Source organism: Periplaneta americana, chromosome 15 (assembly GCF_040183065.1).
Source record: "Periplaneta americana isolate PAMFEO1 chromosome 15, P.americana_PAMFEO1_priV1, whole genome shotgun sequence".
NCBI lineage: Eukaryota > Metazoa > Arthropoda > Insecta > Blattodea > Blattidae > Periplaneta > Periplaneta americana.
Window position 1 is genome coordinate 136,881,111 of NC_091131.1, and position 20,600 is coordinate 136,901,710.

At 40.5% G+C, this 20,600-nt stretch overlaps 1 protein-coding gene across 4 annotated transcripts in view; it reads left to right on the forward strand.

Moving 5' to 3' along the window:
* LOC138715373 (uncharacterized) overlaps positions 1–20,600 on the forward strand; it is a 644,942-nt gene that overhangs the window by 463,323 nt on the left and 161,019 nt on the right. For all 4 annotated transcript variants that reach the window (XM_069848222.1, XM_069848223.1, XM_069848221.1 and 1 more), the window contains one exon: positions 8,798–9,131. In XM_069848222.1, coding sequence (XP_069704323.1) covers positions 8,798–9,131 — 334 coding nt within the window. The remainder of the gene's footprint in view (positions 1–8,797; positions 9,132–20,600) is intronic.

Genomic DNA, 20,600 nt, shown 5'->3' on the forward strand with positions numbered 1-20,600 from the left:
TGTCCTATTTCATACATTAAGCAGAAGATCAAACACACAACTACACTCAAGTGGAATACATACTGGAACTCTAGTGTTAAAGGCTCTGTGACCAAGAAATTATTCTTTCCCAATGTACAAGACAGACTATGTTGCAGCCAGTTCTCAACCGACTTCTTTTACACTCAATTTATGACCGGCCAAGGAAAATTCAGTTCCTACTTTGAAAGATTTAGGATCAAAAGTGCAGAAGAATCTCTGTGCATATGCAAAGAGAATCAGACTGTTGAACATTTGATTTTTCACTGTCCAGTGTTCGAAAGGAAAAGACACTTTTCAAGATATCATATCTCGGACTGCAATTTAAATTACTGCGCACCCCTTTACCATTTTCTTAGAAAAAAATGTTGTTATAAACAATTCACAGAGTTTATACACCACATCCACGCAAGACTGTAGCTATTAATTGTATGTAAAATAATGATGATATAAAATCCTAATGCACTATGTAAAACAAGGTGTCTATCTTTGGGACATATGTTGTGTATATCAATTCTCGATGCCCGTGCGTCCTACTTTAAACGGTTCACACCTACCCGCGCAAATGAGAGTCGCTGCTTTCTCTCTCTCTCTCTCAGAAAGAAGGTTGGCTCGCTTTTTTCCCTCTTGTGAGGGAGAAAGCAAAGATTGCGCGGCGACGAGTCACGTTGGCAGTATAGATACCCCCAGGCACTGTGACGTCAACGGCGTCCTCAACCACCATTGTTCCGAGGGGTATAAATATGGCTTGGACACAAGGCCAGGCCACTCGTTCGTCAGATGGCAAAGAGGTAGCTCTAGCGCGACCTCCGTCACTGGCAGCAGTCTCCCAACCAGGCCTACGCTATGGTTGTCTTTTGTTCGGACGTGTCTGCACACGGCCACCACTCCGGGAACAGGGAGCCAAGCTGCGCCCCTGTCTCCTGTATTCTTTCCTACACTAGCCTCACTTCGTACGTATTCTAAACTTATTTTATTCTAGTCTCGCTACAAGCCTCATCACCACCTCCAACCCGCACACTTCTCTCCCCTGATCACCCTTATCTCTCACCATCCTGACTTCGACTCCCAGCTCTTATCCCGGCTTGTTCGATTAAACACAACCATCTCCTCAGGCCCCCTCTAAAGTCGGTAAGTCGCGAGTGCGCTCTGCTGATCCGTCGATGATAGAGGTCACCCTTCCCCGTTCCTGAAGTCGGTAAGTCGCACAGTACGCTGTGTTGATCCTCCGATGCCAGGAGCTTGTTCTCGAAGTCGGTAAGTCGCACAGCACGCTGTGTTGATCCTTCGAACTAGAGAACTAACCTTCTACCTCATTCCATCTCTCTCGTTATCCTACCCCCCCCCACAACACACCTGAGAGCAAGCTGATTTTCCCCAGGCACTTCCGTTACCCCTACCTCCCTCTCACTCAAGTTGCACTTTACTATCACCCATCATAACTCTCCCCGCATCGAAGCCTCAGGACGAATTTCTAAACTATCAATTTCTATCACGACTCCCCCGTTACCCCTACCACAGAACTAGGAGGGAACTATAGTTATACTTTCACTGTTATTTCTGTAATAAACAATGTTACTTTAAAAACAGTCTTTCCTTTAAACTTCACCACAGTTTCGTATCACCCCACCCACAAACCACAGCCATCTTGTCACGTCACTCCCGTTTCCCCTCCCCACCTTGACAACACGTCGGAGAGCGAAACGACCAGGAGTCTGGCGTACGACAATTGGCGCCCAACGTGGGGCCTTATCTCAGTTGGTACTGAGACGAATCCACATACACCCCATAGCTCTTCAATCTTCCGAGAGGAGTAATTTTCTCGGTGGCGCCCAACCATGTTTACACGCACCAGAGACCAGTGCTGCCAACGGGGTTGCCCCGGACGCGGGCAATACTACGTCGACTGCGGCACCTGCCCCACCTTCTACCACGCAGTGTGCCTCGGGCTCGAGGACGAGCCCCAGCTCCGAGAAAGCAACCCTTACATTTGCGACTGGTGTCGCAAGAAGAAGGATGAAGATAAGATGGAACTCGAGATGCTGCGGAGACTCATGCGCAGTCTTCGCCCCGCCGAGGTTTCACAACTACTTGCGCTCCCCGAGTTCCATGGATTGGAGCACGAGGATCCGGCCGGCTTCATCTCCAGATGCCGCGACCTACTTACCGAGGCGCACATAGACCCCTCCCAGTGGTCACGCCTCGTTCAACAGCAGCTGAAGGGACCAGCCAGGGACTGGCTACTGCTCTTCAGTGGCATTCTTTTCTCCTGGGACGAACTGCAACAAGGACTGACTCACCGCTTCGACAGCCCGGCTGTAAGGGCTACTCTCCAAGCTTCTCTCTACGGGAAGCACCAGCGAGAAAACGAGGCTGCTGATCAGTTCATCACGGGAAAAATTTTCCTTTATCGGCGACTTTTTCCTAATGCCGATCCCAACACGATCATTCCAGTGATCATCGAGCTTCTGCGGCCACAACTTCGGCCGCTTCTCAGACATCCGGTTCCGACAACTACAATGGAACTGATACATCGTGCTGTTCCTCTGGAGGGCGACATCAAGCACACCGCTACCAAGCATCATTCCACTTCATCATCAAACGCTCCACGGTGCCACTACTGCCCGGGGTACCACTACAATCGGGACTGTCCGGTCCGACAGCAGAGACGCACCGATCCTGCTCGCCACATCCCGATCTCCAGCCCCGTCGCGTAGATGGCCCTAGCTCCCGATGAAGAGGAAACGGTCCCGAGGATTGACATCCGAATGGGACCCCTCGCAGCCACAACGGTCGTCGACAGTGCCGCCTCCAGGAACATCATCAATGCTGCGAAAGTTCCAATTGGCAGCACCATACGAGCCCGACAGGATGTCATTCATCTTGCCCAACGCGAGCAGACAATGGCAACCCAGGGCGAAGCCGAGATACCCGTCACACTTGCGGGCACAACGAAGCCCATCAACTTCCTCGTCGCACCAGAGCTGCGTGCTGATGCGATTTTAGGGAATACATGGTTGCGAGATATGTCAGCGCAACTAGACTATCGACAAGGACAGCTGAGATTGGGAAACGGTGCAGTAGTACAGTTGATCAACAATCCCAGAACTGGAGAGGGTACCAAGCCAGAACCACAAAGCGACGCCGCTCCTGGCGAAAGGCAACAGCCACAGCTACCTGTCAAGCCTCTAGCCGGAGATCCCGCTAAGGAGGAACGGTACCAGCATCTCTCCGGCCATGTCAGTGGCCCTTCCTCACAGAGCGGACGCAAGGAGGTTCCTTTAGCGTCTAGGTCACTAGAGCTCCACATGTTGGAGATAGGAGTCACGAGCGACACCCATGCCCCCACTGCAGCTGAGGGGATCTGTTGCTCTGAGGAGGTACCACAGGTGGAGGACCCACTTGAAAAGGGAGACCCTGGCGGGTCCCAGACAGTTGCCCAAGACGTCGCTGACACCAGGCACAAAGTCACTCCTCCTACTGCTACAGAAGGGATGCCAGATCAACTCCGAGGCGGCAACCCGACATCAGATGGCCCATATAACGAGGTCACAAGCAACACCGCCATCCCTCGGTACATCCGGTCTCCCGAGACCACAGGGACGACCAACGAGCTCAGCGGTCCAGGAAGTTGGCGCGCTGTGACCACCTGCAAGGAGGCGGAATCTTCCCCGCCTAGTCCAGACCGACCTGCGGGCACACCAACACCATCCCAGACGACGCCGGAGGCTGCTAGGAGCGACGCTGCAGCACCATTGCCGGTGTTGCCTCCACAAAGAAGAAAACGCAGTGGCCAACCTGATCAGATCGCCGTGTGCGCGCTCGCGATGTGTGATCAAACCGAACGAGCTATTGATGCGAGTGTAGTGGTGCCGCAAGGCAAACGAAACAAGATTGTTGACACGCGATCGGTGTTCACAAACCATGATCCAAACATACAGACCAAATATGATAAGCACAGATTGGGGCCGAGACCCCCATAGATTAAGAGACACGGACTCTCGGACTAGGCAACATTAGCCTTTCAATTTATTGTATTCATTCATTGTATTTCCTCATGTTCAGTGTATTCTTTTTGTGATTCTCCACTTCTGTTCATTGTATTTAATTGTCTTGTTGTAAGGGTTATATTACATAACTTACTAGTAGTACCGCAAGGGCAAAAACAGGAGGGGCGATTGTTGTGTATATCAATTCTCGATGCCCGTGCGTCCTACTTTAAACGGTTCACACCTACCCGCGCAAATGAGAGTCGCTGCTTTCTCTCTCTCTCTCAGAAAGAAGGTTGGCTCGCTTTTTTCCCTCTTGTGAGGGAGAAAGCAAAGATCGCGCGGCGACGAGTCACGTTGGCAGTATAGATACCCCCAGGCACTGTGACGTCAACGGCGTCCTCAACCACCATTGTTCCGAGGGGTATAAATATGGCTTGGACACAAGGCCAGGCCACTCGTTCGTCAGATGGCAAAGAGGTAGCTCTAGCGCGACCTCCGTCACTGACAGCAGTCTCCTAACCAGGCTACGCTATGGTTGTCTTTTGTTCGGACGTGTCTGCACACGGCCACCACTCCGGGAACAGGGAGCCAAGCTGCGCCCCTGTCTCCTGTATTCTTTCCTACACTAGCCTCACTTCTTACGTATTCTAAACTTATTTTATTCTAGTCTCGCTACAAGCCTCATCACCACCTCCAACCCGCACACTTCTCTCCCCTGATCACCCTTATCTCTCACCATCCTGACTTCGACTCCCAGCTCTTATCCCGGCTTGTTCGATTAAACACAACCATCTCCTCAGCCCCCCCTCTAGAGTCGGTAAGTCGCGAGTGCGCTCTGTTGATCCGTCGATGATAGAGGTCACCCTTCCCCGTTCCTGAAGTCGGTAAGTCGCACAGTACGCTGTGTTGATCCTCCGATGCCAGGAGCTTGTTCTCGAAGTCGGTAAGTCGCACAGCACGCTGTGTTGATCCTTCGAACTAGAGAACTAACCTTCTACCTCATTCCATCTCTGTCGTTATCCTGCCCCCCACAACACACCTGAGAACAAGCCGATTTTCCCCAGGCACTCCCGTTACCCCTACCTTCCTCTCACTCAAGTCGCACTTTACTATCACCCATCATAACTCTCCCCGCATCGAAGCCTCAGGACGAATTTCTAAACTATCAATTTCTATCACGACTCCCCCGTTACCCCTACCACAGAACTAGGAGGGAACCATAGTTACACTTTCACTGTTATTTCTGTAATAAACAATGTTACTTTAAAAACAGTCTTTCCTTTAAACTTCACCACAGTTTCGTATCACCCCACCCACAAACCACAGCCATCTTGTCACGTCACTCCCGTTTCCCCTCCCCACCTCGACAACACGTCGGAGAGCGAAACGACCAGGAGTCCGGCGTACGACACTTAATAATAGTAATAACAACAATAACTATGTTTGTATTATAGATTTTACTATTGTTCAGTATTTGATGACAGGTATATAGTTTGTAACCAGAAGTAATTTTGTTTTTATTTTTTTTTACTATCGCAAATCAACTAGATAATAGGTGATTTATTTGTAACTAAGCCAATTCTGTTCATTATCTCATTACTATTGCCTAAAATTATGTATAAAATCACAAGTTAATGTAATAATCTTGCAATTTCTCTACACCTTCGATTATAATTTCTAATTTTATTTCATTTTGTTTAACTGAAAGTAATTATTGCATAACGTATTTATTATTGTTTACTGTCTCTTAATTAGTGTATTAATATTGTAACTATGATTCAGACCTACTATTAATTCTTTAAAATTGTGTATTATCACTACATAATGTATTTCACATGTAACAAACTACAACCCTAATATACCAAAGATAAAATAGGGTTTGAATATTTGGATAACAACAATAATAATAATAATAATAATAATAATAATAATAATAATAATAATAATAATAATAATAATAATACTTTTAGATTGAATTTGAACCATTGGAATTAAACACGTAGAAGCACTCCACGGCACTCGTTGACTCACTTATTTAGTGTAACAAGTATGTACTGCAGGAACACTGTCAATATATCACTTGTTATCTGAACAAACTTTAGTTTCTTTCCACACACGGAACCTTGGATCTTTCGCACTGATTGTTCACAAGACAGTTATTCATATTCTATGACATAGGGATCTAACACTTTCACGTAATGAACTCCATGAGTTGCCGGAATAGGTGCAAGATGTTCAAATCGTTTTTCAAGATACTTCTTTCCTTCGTCTATCTCAATCTCTGCTACCTCCTTAACAATAATTTGGAATTTGTTATTGCTCACAATGTTACAAAATTGTGTAGCGCTTTGCATCTTCTTTCCCGATTTCGCAGCTATCCATGCCATCCTTTTTACTTGGCCTCCAATCGCATCCACGGCCCCTTTGCCATGATATGACTGAAAGAAGTTCCATTCTATGTTAAATTCAAATATGCGAGCAAGCAATGTCACATTGCTCAATGTATACTTCTGTTTAAAATGACTCGGTGCTCCATCTAAAAATATTTTTACCACCTCAATGTTCGGAAGAATCACCAAAATTTCTGAAAACCCTTTTCGTAGACAAACATCCACTGCATATTTGCCATGTGCTACATAATCTGATATTAATCCAGAGGATTTCTTCTGAACTCCCCTGTCGCCTTCCTGTTTAAACCAGACAAAAGCAGTAAATATTGAGACCTGCTTATTGCTCCAATGAGCTGCCTGAATCTCATTTCATTCTTTTCAGGTGTAATTACTGCACACTTAACACCAGTTCACGTGTAACTTCACCAAGGCCTTCCAAGTAACCAAGTAGCTGTGAGAATGAACAGCGTAACAGCTGAGAGAGCGACATGTCAGTCACTCACAATGTCGTTGCGGAAAACGAAATCACTTTAGAAGAAAATGTTCTAATACTTTTTATTGGTCATGTAGTAATAACGCAGAATACCAAAGGAAAATTTAATCTGTCAATTATTGTGCTGTGTGGAAGAGTTTTTGTATGTTTATTGTGACGGACTGACCGCAACTTACAGTACAAATAATTATAATGATTTTAAGTAATTTAGTATCTTAGGATACTTCAACTAATTTCATATTTACTTCAAGGAAAGACCAAAATATAGTATACAAAAAAGACGGCTCGAAATAAAACAAATTTACATATCCAAATTGTGGCACGAAACATAAGTATCTATACGTGTTTTTTTTTTAAGTGTTTGGAGTATGACAAGATCTGCAGCAAGTTATGGACTAAATGAAAGAGTATTTTAAACATTATCTTACGAAATAAGGCAATTTAAAGTATAAAGAAACATATTTCTTCAACAAAAATAGTCCTACATCAATTTCAAGAAGTTCACCTCAGTATGACATTTTCGTGGAACTGCTCTTAAGTCATCGAGATAAAATGAAACAGGCCTAATTCATTCTGCGTCATTATTACTGATACTAACATTTGATACGTCTGGCTCAGATAAACCACACGCCTCACTATTTTCTGTACTGTTCGCCATATTATGACACTCAGATTTATGTAGACCTGATACTTCTCCACGAGACATTATTAGTTGATGTAACGTAGTCCATGGAGCTAAAAACTATATCTTTCCTTTATAACTTCAAATTTATACCATGAAATGAAGACTGGACATAAAAAAGGCTTTAAGTGCCAAAGAAACAAACCGTACAAAAAATAGTTTCCTTGTGCGGCTAGTAACGTAATATCGTATATTTCGCACATCTTTGGGAGAAGCTAAATAAAATTACAATGGGACTCATCATTTTTCTTAGTGAATTGAGCCAGGGACACTTTAGTATTTTTTTTTTTCGAAAAACATATTTTCAACGATTTTGGCACTTACAGCCTTTCTTATATCCAATATTCAAATCTTGTTTACAGTTTATACAACTTATAGTTTGCACATTGTACCATATTCACATTCAGTCACACTTTTGTTACTTTTATAATAATAATAATAATTTATATACAGATTTCTAATGTTTACACATCTTTCTGTGCCTAAAGTCTTAAAATCTTATTCTTGTTCTCCACTCTTCTCTATCCATCCAATCCATGTCGTTCAGTCTGAAGTCTCTCGTCCCTGTTCTTATCTCTTGAAACCATGAATTTCGAGGTCTCCCTTTCCTTCTTCTCCCAGGTGGACACCATTCCAGCATTCCAGCACCATTTTAGGTAACCTTTCTTCTGGCATTCTTCTCACATGCCCATACGAAGTCAACTGTTTGTATCTCACGTAATCCAAAACAGAATGTTGAATCTTCATTTCATGTCGTATAACTGTATTTCTATTTTTTTTTTTTCTAATTTCGAATGTCTCGCTGATCTTTAAAAAATCCATTTCCATTGTCATGAGTTTTGATGCTAACATTTTATTAAATTTTCATGTTTCAGCACCATAAGTAACAGTACATATATAAATAAGTAATAATAATAATAAAAATTATTATTATTATTATTATTATTATTATTATTATTATTATTATTATTATTATTATTATTATTATTATTATTTCTCTAGTCAAAAAGCCCATATGATACAAACTTACAAGTTCCCCGTCAGCTGCTCAGTTCCAACATGGCAGGCAGGCGGCCGCATAACTTTACAATGTCACATTCCCTTCCCGTGTGTGAGAGAGGGAGCTATCAATACCTTTCTAGATTTGTATAGATATAAATTGTAGTAAACTGATAAATAAATATGAAACAAGACAGAATGAAAAGGAGGTTACATGTTGCAGCAACCGTTCGACATGTACGTGGCCAAGAAAGCGAGCAGCTGGGAAGAGAGCGAAGCCGTACAACGACGCCGGAGCGTCATGATGGCGGTGAGCGGTATGGAGCATCTCCACCAGACTCATCTACCGACAGCGAATTGTACTATCACTACATCGTGTCCCGGCACCGCTGGCCTCCTCATGTTGCATCCCACCTCCTCAGAACTGCAGTTACTGGACAAGAGGGACCTACGCTATTACTTCCAGCATCCTTATCCCCGCCTCTTCGTCACGTACTTCGTCATATTCTGCAACTTCCTGCTCTTCGCCGAAGATCCTATCTCCCACAGCCACACCGGTACGTGTAGAGAAAGACAAATCAGTTTAATGATTGACAGTCTGATACACTCCATCATTATGATACTGATATATTCTCAGATCTCTAAGCACATTAAATATACCTACGCGTACATAGAATTTCGTTACACTGGTTATATTATGTATCAACCTAGAGCTTATGTATATATTGTTCATTTATCTTCTTTATTGTGCAGTAGTTATTATTATTATTATTATTATTATTATTATTATTATTATTATTATTATTATTATTCCAGATTTATATAAAGGGTATAAAGGAATTTAAGAACGGATATCAGACAGGGGTAAACGTGATCAAGGATGAGAAGGGTGACTTGCTCGCAGACTCTCATTCAATCTTGAACAGATGGAAAAACTATTTTAGGCAACTACTAAATGTACATAGGCCAAATAGAAATGATCGGGACGAAATTCAAATACAAACTGCTGAGCCATTTATAGTCGAACCCACACTTTCTGAAGTCGAAATTGCGATAAAATATCTGAAAAAGTACAAGTCTCCATGTATCGATCAAATTCCAGCAGAATTAATACAAGAGGGTGGAAGCGCATTATGCAGCGAAATTTATAAATTTGTACTTGCTATTTGGGAAAAGGAAATTGTACCACAACTATGGAAGGAGTACACAATTGTACCTATTTTTAAGAAGGGAGACAAGACTGTGGTAACTTTCGAGGAATATCACTTTTGTTGACGTCGTACAAAATTTTGTCCAATATTCTTTTGAGAAGATTAACTCCGTACTAGATGAAATTATTGGGGATCATCAGTGCGGTTTTAGGCGTAATAGATCGACTATTGATAAGATTTTTTTATTAAACAGATATTTGAGAAAAAAAATTGGAGTATAAGGGTACAGTACGTCAGTTATTCATAGATTTCAAAAAGGCATATGACTCGGTTAAGAGAGATGTTTTATATAATATTCTTATTGAATTTGGTATTCCCAAGAAACTAGTTCGATTAATTAAAATGTGTCTCAGTGAAACTAACAGCAGAGTCAGTATAGGCCAGTTTCTATCTGATGCTTTACCAATTCACTGCGGGCTAAAACAAAGAGATGCACTATCACCTTTACTTTTTAACTTCGCTCTACAATATGCCATTAGGAAAGTTCAGGATAACAGACAGGTTTTGGAATTGAGCAGATTACATCAGCTTCATGTCTATGCGGATGACGTGAATATGTTAGGAGAAAATCCACAAAAGATTAGAGAAAGCACGGAAATTTTACTTGAAGCAAATAAAGCGATAGGTTTGGAAGTAAATCCCGAAAAGACTAAGTATATGATTATGTCTCGTGACCAGAATATTGTACGAAAAGTAAACATAAAAATTGGAGATTTATCCTTCGAAGAGGTGGAAAAATTCAAATATCTTGAAGCAACAGTAACAAATATAAATGACACTCGGGAGGAAATTAAACGCAGAATAAATAATATATTGTAAATGCGTGTTATTATTCGGTTGAGAAGCTTTTGTCATCTAGTCTGCTGTCAAAAAATCTGAAAGTTAGAATTTATAAAACAGTTATATTATCGGTTGTTCTGTATGGTTGTGAAACTTGGACTCTTACTTTGAGAGAGGAACAGAGATTAAGGGTGTTTGAGAATAAGGTTCCTAGAAAATATTTGGGGCTAAGAGGGATGAAGTTACAGGAGAATGGAGAAAGTTACACAACGCAGACCTGCACGCATTGTATTCTCCGCCTGACATAATTAGGAACATTAAATCCAGACGTTTTGAGATGGGCAGGGCATGTAGCACGTATGGGCGAATCCAGAAATGGATACCGAGTGTTAGTTGGGAGACCGGAGGGAAAAAGACCTTTGGGGAGGCCGAAACGTAGATGGGAGGATAATATTAAAATGGATTTGAGGGAGTTGGGATATGATGATAGAGACTGGATTAATCTTGCACGGAATATGGACCAATGGCGGGCTTATGTGAGGGCGGTAATGAACCTATAGGTTCCTTAAAAGCCATTTGTAAGTAAGTATTATTATTATTATTATTATTATTATTATTATTATTATTATTATTATTCATAGTGTTCTGCCCATGGGCAGATCTTTCACTGCAAACCCAGCATTCACCAGTCCTTCCTATTTTTTGCCTTCCTCTTTGTCCCCTCATATGATTCATACATCTTAATGTCGTCTATCATTTGATATCTTCTTCTGTCCCGAACTTTTCTCCCGTTCACCATTCCTTCCAGTGCATCCTTTCCACAAAGAGCATTGAAATCGTGACATCAGACCCTTCCTTCATACATTTCCAATTTCTTGCAAACTTTTTGCTATATTATGTTTTCATAAAGAATTTCCACTCAGTTCTAAACTGCAAAGATAACAATAACCGATAATAAATCATATTCTTTAGATAGGCCTATAAGTTTTCAGGCTCTCATGGTGATTGTATTTAGAAGAAGAATTTTGTATATTCCACCGTTTGTTGAAACTCAATATCTCCATCTTTCCGAAACTTCATACAGGTTTGTATACATCTGAAGTCTGGTTAGTGTAATATGTATGCAATGGAAGAGGAAAGAAACTGACCATAAAGGTACCATTTGTGTGCACGCGACAGAGACAAGCGACCGAGACAAGCGACAGAGACGAGAGACCGAGACTAGTCGCCTTCTGTCTGCTCCCTATAGAATTATATGAAGTACATTTGAGAGCGCGAGACAGAGACAAGCGACCGAGACAAAGCGCACGAGACCGCTTTCGGACCAGTAGTGTCTCGCGACAGTCTTGTGCAGCACGTGTTTTGTGGTGTAAAATACCTGTCCAAAATGTCAGAAATTAAATTCACTGGCAAGAAGACGAACAATTGGTAGAATTAGTAGCAGAAAACCCACCATTGTTTTATCCAGAGGTCGAGTTGTACAAGGATGGGAATACTCGTGATAACAACTGGAGGGATATTGCTGAGAAATTAAAAAACACTTTTGTAATCATATTTCACAAAATATTTGCACGTATTTTCTGAACAAACTCTTATAGAATACTGAGAGTGTTGTTGTGTCGCTTTTGCCTGTCGCTTGTCTCGGTCGCAATATCAATTTAGCGAGAGATGTCTCCATCTCCTGTCTCTGTCGCATGTCTCGGTCGTTTAACTCTGTCGCGTGCACTCAAAAGGTATCTTAACCTATTATCTTCTGCATTAATTGCCTCATGAGTGATGCCTTATTGGTATCACTTATGAGATTCAAATCTGCCTTTGTGCAGTTGACTAAAGAACAACAATGGTAAACTATTAACCGGATTCTCACGACAGTCTATTTGTGAGCATGCTCCTGGACAGACATCCAAACTCACTGCGATCGACAGCTAAGCTAATGTTTCCAAGCAAAACCAAACAGATAGGGTGAAATCAAAGTGAACTTCAATAGCAAAGTGATTACCTCATGAATAATTTCTAGGGAAAAATTGTTCCGGAGCCGGGTATCGAACCCGGGACCTTTGGTTTAACGTACCAACGCTCTACCACTGAGCTACTCGGGAACTCTAACCGACACCGATCCAATTTTTCCCTCTATATCCACAGACCTCAAAGTGGGCTGACAACCGTCAAGCAACCAACTTCGAGTGCACACTAACTCCGTGTGACTTAAATTGTGGTTTTCTGTTAACGAACAGTGACGTGTATTATGCAAATCAAGATTTCAGGTATAACTCTCTGTAAAGTTGATTTGATAATTTCGAAATTATTCAAATCAACTTTACAGAGAGTTATACCTGAAATCTTGATTTGCATAATACACGTCACTCGAAATTATTCAAATCAACTTTACAGAGAGTTATACCTGAAATCTTGATTTGCATAATACACGTCACTGTTCGTTAACAGAAAACCACAATTTAAGTCACACGGAGTTAGTGTGCACTCGAAGTTGGTTGTTTGACGGTTGTCAGCCCACTTTGAGGTCTGTGGATATAGAGGGAAAAATTGGATCGGTGTCGGTTAGAGTTCCCGAGTAGCTCAGTGGTAGAGCGTTGGTACGTTAAACCAAAGGTCCCGGGTTCGATACCCGGCTCCGGAACAATTTTTCCCTCGAAATTATTCAAATCAACTTTACAGAGAGTTATACCTGAAATCTTGATTTGCTGATTACCTCATATCTCCATGTTATTTATACAGTTAGTCTTATTAGAATCAGGCACTCAGCTGCTGAAGTCGTTAGTCCTGTGAACTAACAGTGTATTTATTTTCCCTGTTAAAAATTCACGATTTGTTATAAGAGAGACAAGTTTATTTTGGCTATATTAAGTGTGCGTAGAGCGGTCTGCATTGTAAATATAGAAGGTGTCCCAATTGAAACGTCCTAATTTCATCTCCGGGCGTATGTGACATGAAAATAAAACTTACTCATATTGAAGTTCACAGCCATTGCGTTTTCACAAAAATGTCAAAGAACCTCCACATGTACCTCAGAAGCCACATGAAGAATTCCAGAAGATACTCAATTTCATGCAAAGTTGCCTGCAGCATGTCTGGTATAACAGTTCCGATGGCAGCTCTAATGAGCTCACGTAGCTACTCCAAGGTTCTCACTGTGGTCGCATACACTTTGTTCTTGACATACTCCCACATGAAGAAATTAAGTATTCGAATAGATTTCCGGGAGTTACTTTCAAACGCATCGGTGATGCTCCGCACTTTTCTTCAGACGTTCTCGATCGGTCACCATATGCCTCTTAGTCACTGACTCCATCTCCAAAAACGTAACTTTCTATGCCTTATTTCTGTACGCATCAGGTGGGTCCCTATTATACACCCCACGGAAGCGTCGTTGCACCGTAATGATTGAACCATGTTCAATACCTAAAAAAATGAAATAAAATTTTAACACAACTTAAGTTTTCTCCGCTTCTGACGCCATTTTCACACTTCCTATTTCCAACACCGCTACTTGCGGTTACCAGTGAATTTTAAAAAAATCACCAAAACTTGGAGAGGTACCTTACCATTTTCCACCTGGAAAGAACAAAAATCTAGTCACAGTAATTTATTATCAGTATTTGAAATTGGGGCTTTCAATTGAAACATTCTGTATCATAGTAGTGTTAACAATTTGCAATGTAAGTTGAATTTATATTGCGAACATACACAAGAGACTGGACAGGTTAGGCCGCTCAGCAGATATCAGGATCGATCGCGAAGCCAATTCCTGAATAAGGGCTATTCTAACGAAGAACGTGAACTACAATAATTTAGAGAAATAAGTAAGAAAAGTAGGTAAAAAATTTGGAAGGAAGAAATTGGGTTCGTGGTCCATTTCTTCTAGATTTCATCCAAAAATTTGTCTTAGTGGCGGAGGGAAACTACGGAAAAACCAAGGACAGGATAATTTGTCGTCCTGTCGACAAGCCAATCAGTTCTTAGATTTCTGACTTGATTGTTGATTAGAGCCGAAGATAATAAAACTACAAAGACTACCAACAAAATCGCAAATTAAACGCTCAGTATAAGTATAATTTTCAATCATCTAATAATCCTGTGAGAAAATCTATTCGAAAGAGGGAAGTAAATAGGAAAAAATACGAATATGAGTTGGCGCAGTATAATTTTTATAATCAAAGAAGGAAAATAGCCCGACAAATTTTGCGAAAATCAAGCAAACAACAATGCTGCAAAATTCCTCTTAATGTTATTTCTGATCATTTTGAAGATGTATTTTGTTCGGAAAATAATGTTTCACCACTGTCCAATTTCGCTCCTAATAGTGATTTACCTGACAACATTACCGTTACTGAAGAAGACATTCATAAGGCTCTTTATGGCATTAAGATTGACACGTCTCCCGGCCCTGACCGCGTTACTGTTCGCATATTAAGACATCTCAAAACAACGAATTTCCTAACCTTATTTACCAATGCATTGCTACACTTTTCTTTTATGCCTTCTCCTCTGAAACAGGCTCGGACAGTTTTAATTTATAAGGGCGGTGATGAAAAAAATATAAAAAAACTGGAGACCGATAACCATATTTCCTGTCTTGCGAAGAATTATTGAAAGAGTGCTGGATTCAAAATTGAGAAGTTATATTGCATTAAATCAATATCAGCGAGGATTTATGGCTCTGCCTGGCACGCATATAAATTCTTCAATTGTTAATGGCTGTCTTCAATCAGCAAAAAAAAATATTTAAAAAATGCTGTATCGTATTTGTTGATGTATCTAAGGCCTTCGACTCCATCGGACATGAACATATAAAAAGAGCCCTTAAGCATGCATGCATTCCACGGAATCTCTACAATTTAATTTCTTCTTCGTTATCAGCCAATACTATTCAAATTGAATCAAATTTTCAAAAAACAAAACCTATAGCGTTACATTGTGGCGTAGCACAGGGTTCTCCGTTATCACCCACATTATTTAATTTGGCAATCAATCATGTGATGCAAAATCTGACTGATTATGATATTTCTACTAAATATGGCTATTCTTTATCAGATCAACTACCTCATTTGTCTGCGCTAGCCTTCGCTCATGACCTTGCTTTAATTGGTAGCACTAAAGCAAATGCTACATCTCTTGTTGATTTAGCTGAAAGTAGCTTAACTGAAATTGGTCTTCACATAAATCCAGCTAAAAGCAAGGCAATAGTTTTACAAAAGGGCAAGCTCTTTGCAGATGACATTATATCTCTACAAGGCTCCGTTATTTCTTCCTTGCATGATAAAAATGAGCGTATCCGATATCTCGGAATAGATTTCACAGACAAAATCTCCTTCAATAAAACCAAGACTATCAAAAACCTATCTTCAGACTTGGATGGACTCGTCCAAACAAAATTATTAAAATCAGACCAAAAATTAAAAATCATAAACGAATATATATGGCCAGGTTTGATTTACCCTCTGCAATGTGCTCCATTACCTCAGTTATCTGATACATTCTTACGAGATCTTGACAAAATTATTAGAAGTGCTGTGAAGGAAATTATGATGCTGCCCGATGATACGCCGAATTCAATGTTTTACGCAAGTAAAAAAGTCCGAGGTTTGGGAATTCTTTGTGCAGAGTGGGAGGCCAGCATTCAACATTACAACATCTGTAATCGTCTTCACCATATTAATGATATGCATCTTAACTTTGTAAGGAACATGCACATTCAACAGCAACTGAGTCTACGTAGACTAAACATCAATAAGTCTTCTATTGATCCCAACAATAGAGGTCGACAATTGAGGGAGATCTTGCGGAACAGAAGTTTTGAATCATGGTGTAAATTACCTCATAAGGGCAAAGGTGTTATCCTGTAATCTGAGTGCCCCAAGGCAAATTCCTGGATGTCATCAAAAGCAAATTTATCCATTTCAGAATACATTAATGCAATTAAGATGTCCAGCAATCTATCTGCGGTTAGATCTGTGCCCGGCAGAAGTTTCAACACAACCCGTTGTCGTCATCCTGGCTGCAACGAGACGGAAACTCTTGGTCACGTGTTGGGATTCTGTCGAAAAACGGAGCTGCTACGCAACAATCGACACCATAAGGCCAGGACCGGAATTGCTGATGTCCTCAAGCTTCGTGGATGGGAAATACAAGAGGAGATCCACTGCATTTCATCCTTAGATTCGAACAGAAGAGCAGATATTGTAGCCATCCACAGGACTCAATCTAAGGGAATCATTCTTGATCCTACAATCCGGTTTGAGAGGGATGCCCTGCAGGCACAACACGTTGATGAGGAGAAGAAGTCCATTTATGAGTCCTGCATCCCATAACTAAGTGAGAAGTATAACCTTCCCACTAGTCAGTGGAGTGTTTCTAGTCTTTTGTTTGGTGCGCGTGGCACTCTTCCTAAATTCACATGGAATATTTTAAAAGCACTCAGTGTCCGATTTTTTGAAATTCAAAAAATTTTATTGGATATTCTTAAGGATTCAATCCAAATATTGCATTACCACTTATATTTTGGCCATTGACGATTCTTTTGGGTTTGCATTTCTCTGGATGTTTTACTAAACAATTCCCTATTTAATCTTTTTGTCTTTCTAAATTATTTATGTAGTGCTTTATTCTGGATCTTTATGGTCACCCTCATTGAGGGCAGATTATTTTGTTAAAAATAGTTGTTGAAGTAAATAATTATTTAAACTGATAAGTTTCATAATGAAAGTCCGGTATATTCAGTGTTGCAAAAAATAAAGTGTTAATATTTAATTAAACATTTCCTCGTTCGAACCATCGACAGGAGTCTTTTGAGAGAACTGACAATCAGCACTTGACAACACATGTCAGACATCCCTTGCTTCGTAAATTAGCCTGAAAACTTGGTTGTCAGGCTGAAGCGCGATAACAACGTCACGTGCTGGATACAATCTATGTGCGTAATGAAATGACCGGCATCGATGCGACACAGCTGTAATAAGTTTCTCATGCATATTCAGGCGGATCGATGGGTGTCGTGCCGGATCCCGATTCATCCACACGTACACTTGATAGTTTTGACTCTACTCGTATCATTACCACACTCAGCTTGTTCTGTCTCTCCTTCCACAGATAAGAACATTTAATTTCAGCTTTTATGTGTCTGTCCCATTTTCGACAGATTGCTGGCAAGTTATCCATTACTCCGAGTATTTTCCTTACATTTTCCCAAATGTTGTCTTTGTGTTGTTGTTTAGTCAACTGTCCGAATACAGGTCTGGAACCCAATTGATACCAAGAAAGCACCACTTATGAGGCAACTAGGCCAGGAGACATTGGGTTAGGATGGCCAGTTCCTTTCCTCCTCCATTGCATACATCACCGACTAGCTACATATCACATTAGTCAGACTTCAGATGCATACAAACAATAATAAGTTCTTTCTCTGACACATATCGTCAAATGAGACGTACTGTCTGATAATAGATGTACATATCAGCCAGAACCTCAATCAGAGGATCATGTTGACCTTGTTCCATGCTAAATACGTGGCCAGTTTTGCTTTAGGTGAACGGCTATTATAGTGTTTGTTCATAATCCACACGAGAGGGAGATAAAACAGACCAAAGGGCTCACATTATTGGAGGTATACCATAGTGATTGTTATGATAATATCGATTAATGCAATCTACCATTTTATCTATAATTTATTATTTATTAGCTGATTGTTTATTTATTTATTTTATTATTCGTCCAACATCAATCCAAGAAGAACAAAACATTGGCTTAAAGGACATTCCTCAAGAGATATGACAAAGTCCTTTAGAGATTTATTCGTCAATCATTTGCTGTTTCATTCAGTGAGCTTATAAACTCCTTTTCATGTAGGTACTAGGCCTAATATCGTATTATGGTCTCATTCCAACTTTTAGCGAACGGCCAAAAATATCTTTCCTCGTGGATTGTAACTTCGAATTCGGCAAGGTGCTCTTTCAGAACTCTTTCGAGGACATAAAATCTTCATTTGGGTCTATAATTTTGAATATTTCCAAAAACTGGATCGATTTTCAGTTCTTCCAAAATTTTAGTTTTATCTTCCATCTTAATTTAGTGTAGTCTCTAAATCTTCTTAAGAATTTTATTTCATTGGCAGTAACTGAATAGTCATCACCAGGCTTAAGATCTGGGACACTTTAGCAACCAATGTATGCATAATTTCACTATAGAGTTCCTTGAACGTAGTAGACAGATATACTGTGAATGTAAACAACGACGTCAATCTGCTGCGTTATATTCCACTGTTAATAGTACAATCTAGTAACGGTGGAAAGTGAAGTAGGATACATATCTCACAAGTTTTCATGTCCCTCGGCGACATTGAAGTCGTTAGCGTTACAATGAACAACCACATACTTGAAACTAATTCGTAAAAACTGTTCACTATGAATTGAAAATACATTATGATGGCCTGATTTGTTTCATAAGGAGAGACGGAAGAATACTGTACCTCTTATCACGAACCGGATTGTATACAAGGGGAAACCCGGGCAAAGCGGATAAGCTAAGAACAAACAATGCCACGGGCTATATTTTGATGCTCCAGAAATAAAATCCTCATGACATTGGTTGTGACACATGTTGTTCACATATATAAAAAACAACAATTCCTTTCTCGTACCTACTGACAGTGATATGATTTGAGATATAATTAACCCGGGGAAAGTGAATATCCTTATAACATTTTAACATTTCTATTTAATTTTTATTCACTGATAATAAAATTAAATCAACACATAAACACGACGTTAGTGAGTTATATTAGACGATAGGATATGTTATTTACAGTTCACTACAGCTCGTTAGATTAGTACAAAATACAAATTTGAGCAAGTCGACGTTTCACTAGCACTGAAGACTTAGATTTCTTCTGCTTTTCCTCCTGCCCATAAGTTACTTCTCCTTTAACGTTTATAATCGGTATAGATGTAAGAACTTCAGAGCGCTGACATTTTCTTCGTTGAACTCGTATCTTTCGAGCATCCACTTCTGGCACTGGCTTAAATCAAAAGAATTGACTTGGATTCTCTTGCTGATGATGTTGAGGATTTTGGTGTAACCGGAACTGAAAATCTGAGTGTAATTGATGCATTGAATATTCCTTCAATCTCTGAAGATAACGACATCACAGAGGTGGTTGATTCTGAGTGAGCATTAACTGTTTCTTCAGCCGCTGAAGAAGCTGGCACCGCAGAATTTGTTAAATCTGAGCCAGCTGTCGTTTCGCTGATTTCTATCTCAAGTGGGCGACCTGTAAGTTGATCTGGAGCAAAGTGTTCATCAACAAACACGTTATGGTTGTATGGCCAGATAGCAGAACCATTGATTGGAAGATTTTATTTCTTCAAGTGCTTTCTTCATGGCTTCTTTAAACCATTTGGCTTGTTCTGTCTTCCTCTTGAAAATTAAACCATCTGAAAACACATTACGACCTTTTTAAGTAAAAATTAAGATCAGTGTTACTGATTTATAATTTAATTAGTGTGACTTAATGCCTCCACTATGTAAGATGATCTAACACGCTTTATTACAATAGACAAATACATACAAAAATACAGCTAACACTTACACAGTCAAATAAAGGTGGCAGGGCAAAGCGGATAAGTTATCCACTTTGCCCTATTCACTTTGCCCGCAGACGCCATTTCGCTTTTTATTTGAGGTTATACAAACATAAGCGTCAATAATCTTCTTCGTAAGTATGTCACTTTAGAAGTAATCATATCGCCTATATATTACTATCACATAACAAAAAGTTTCTTCAGTATTGTGTGTTGTACATTTGTTTCTCTTACCTTGAAATATTTTAAGAAAACAGTAAATTTTCTTCAAACATACGCTGACTTCTCTCACTAGCTAGAATGACGACAAGTCAGTTCCAGCAGCAAAATCTGGTTGGGATTCTCCCCCAACATAGCAGGAAGCGCTACTTCTCGGCGTTTATAAGAAATAGACATTATTCTCTTTGCCCGCGTTATTCGTTTTGCCCGGGTCTCCCCTAAC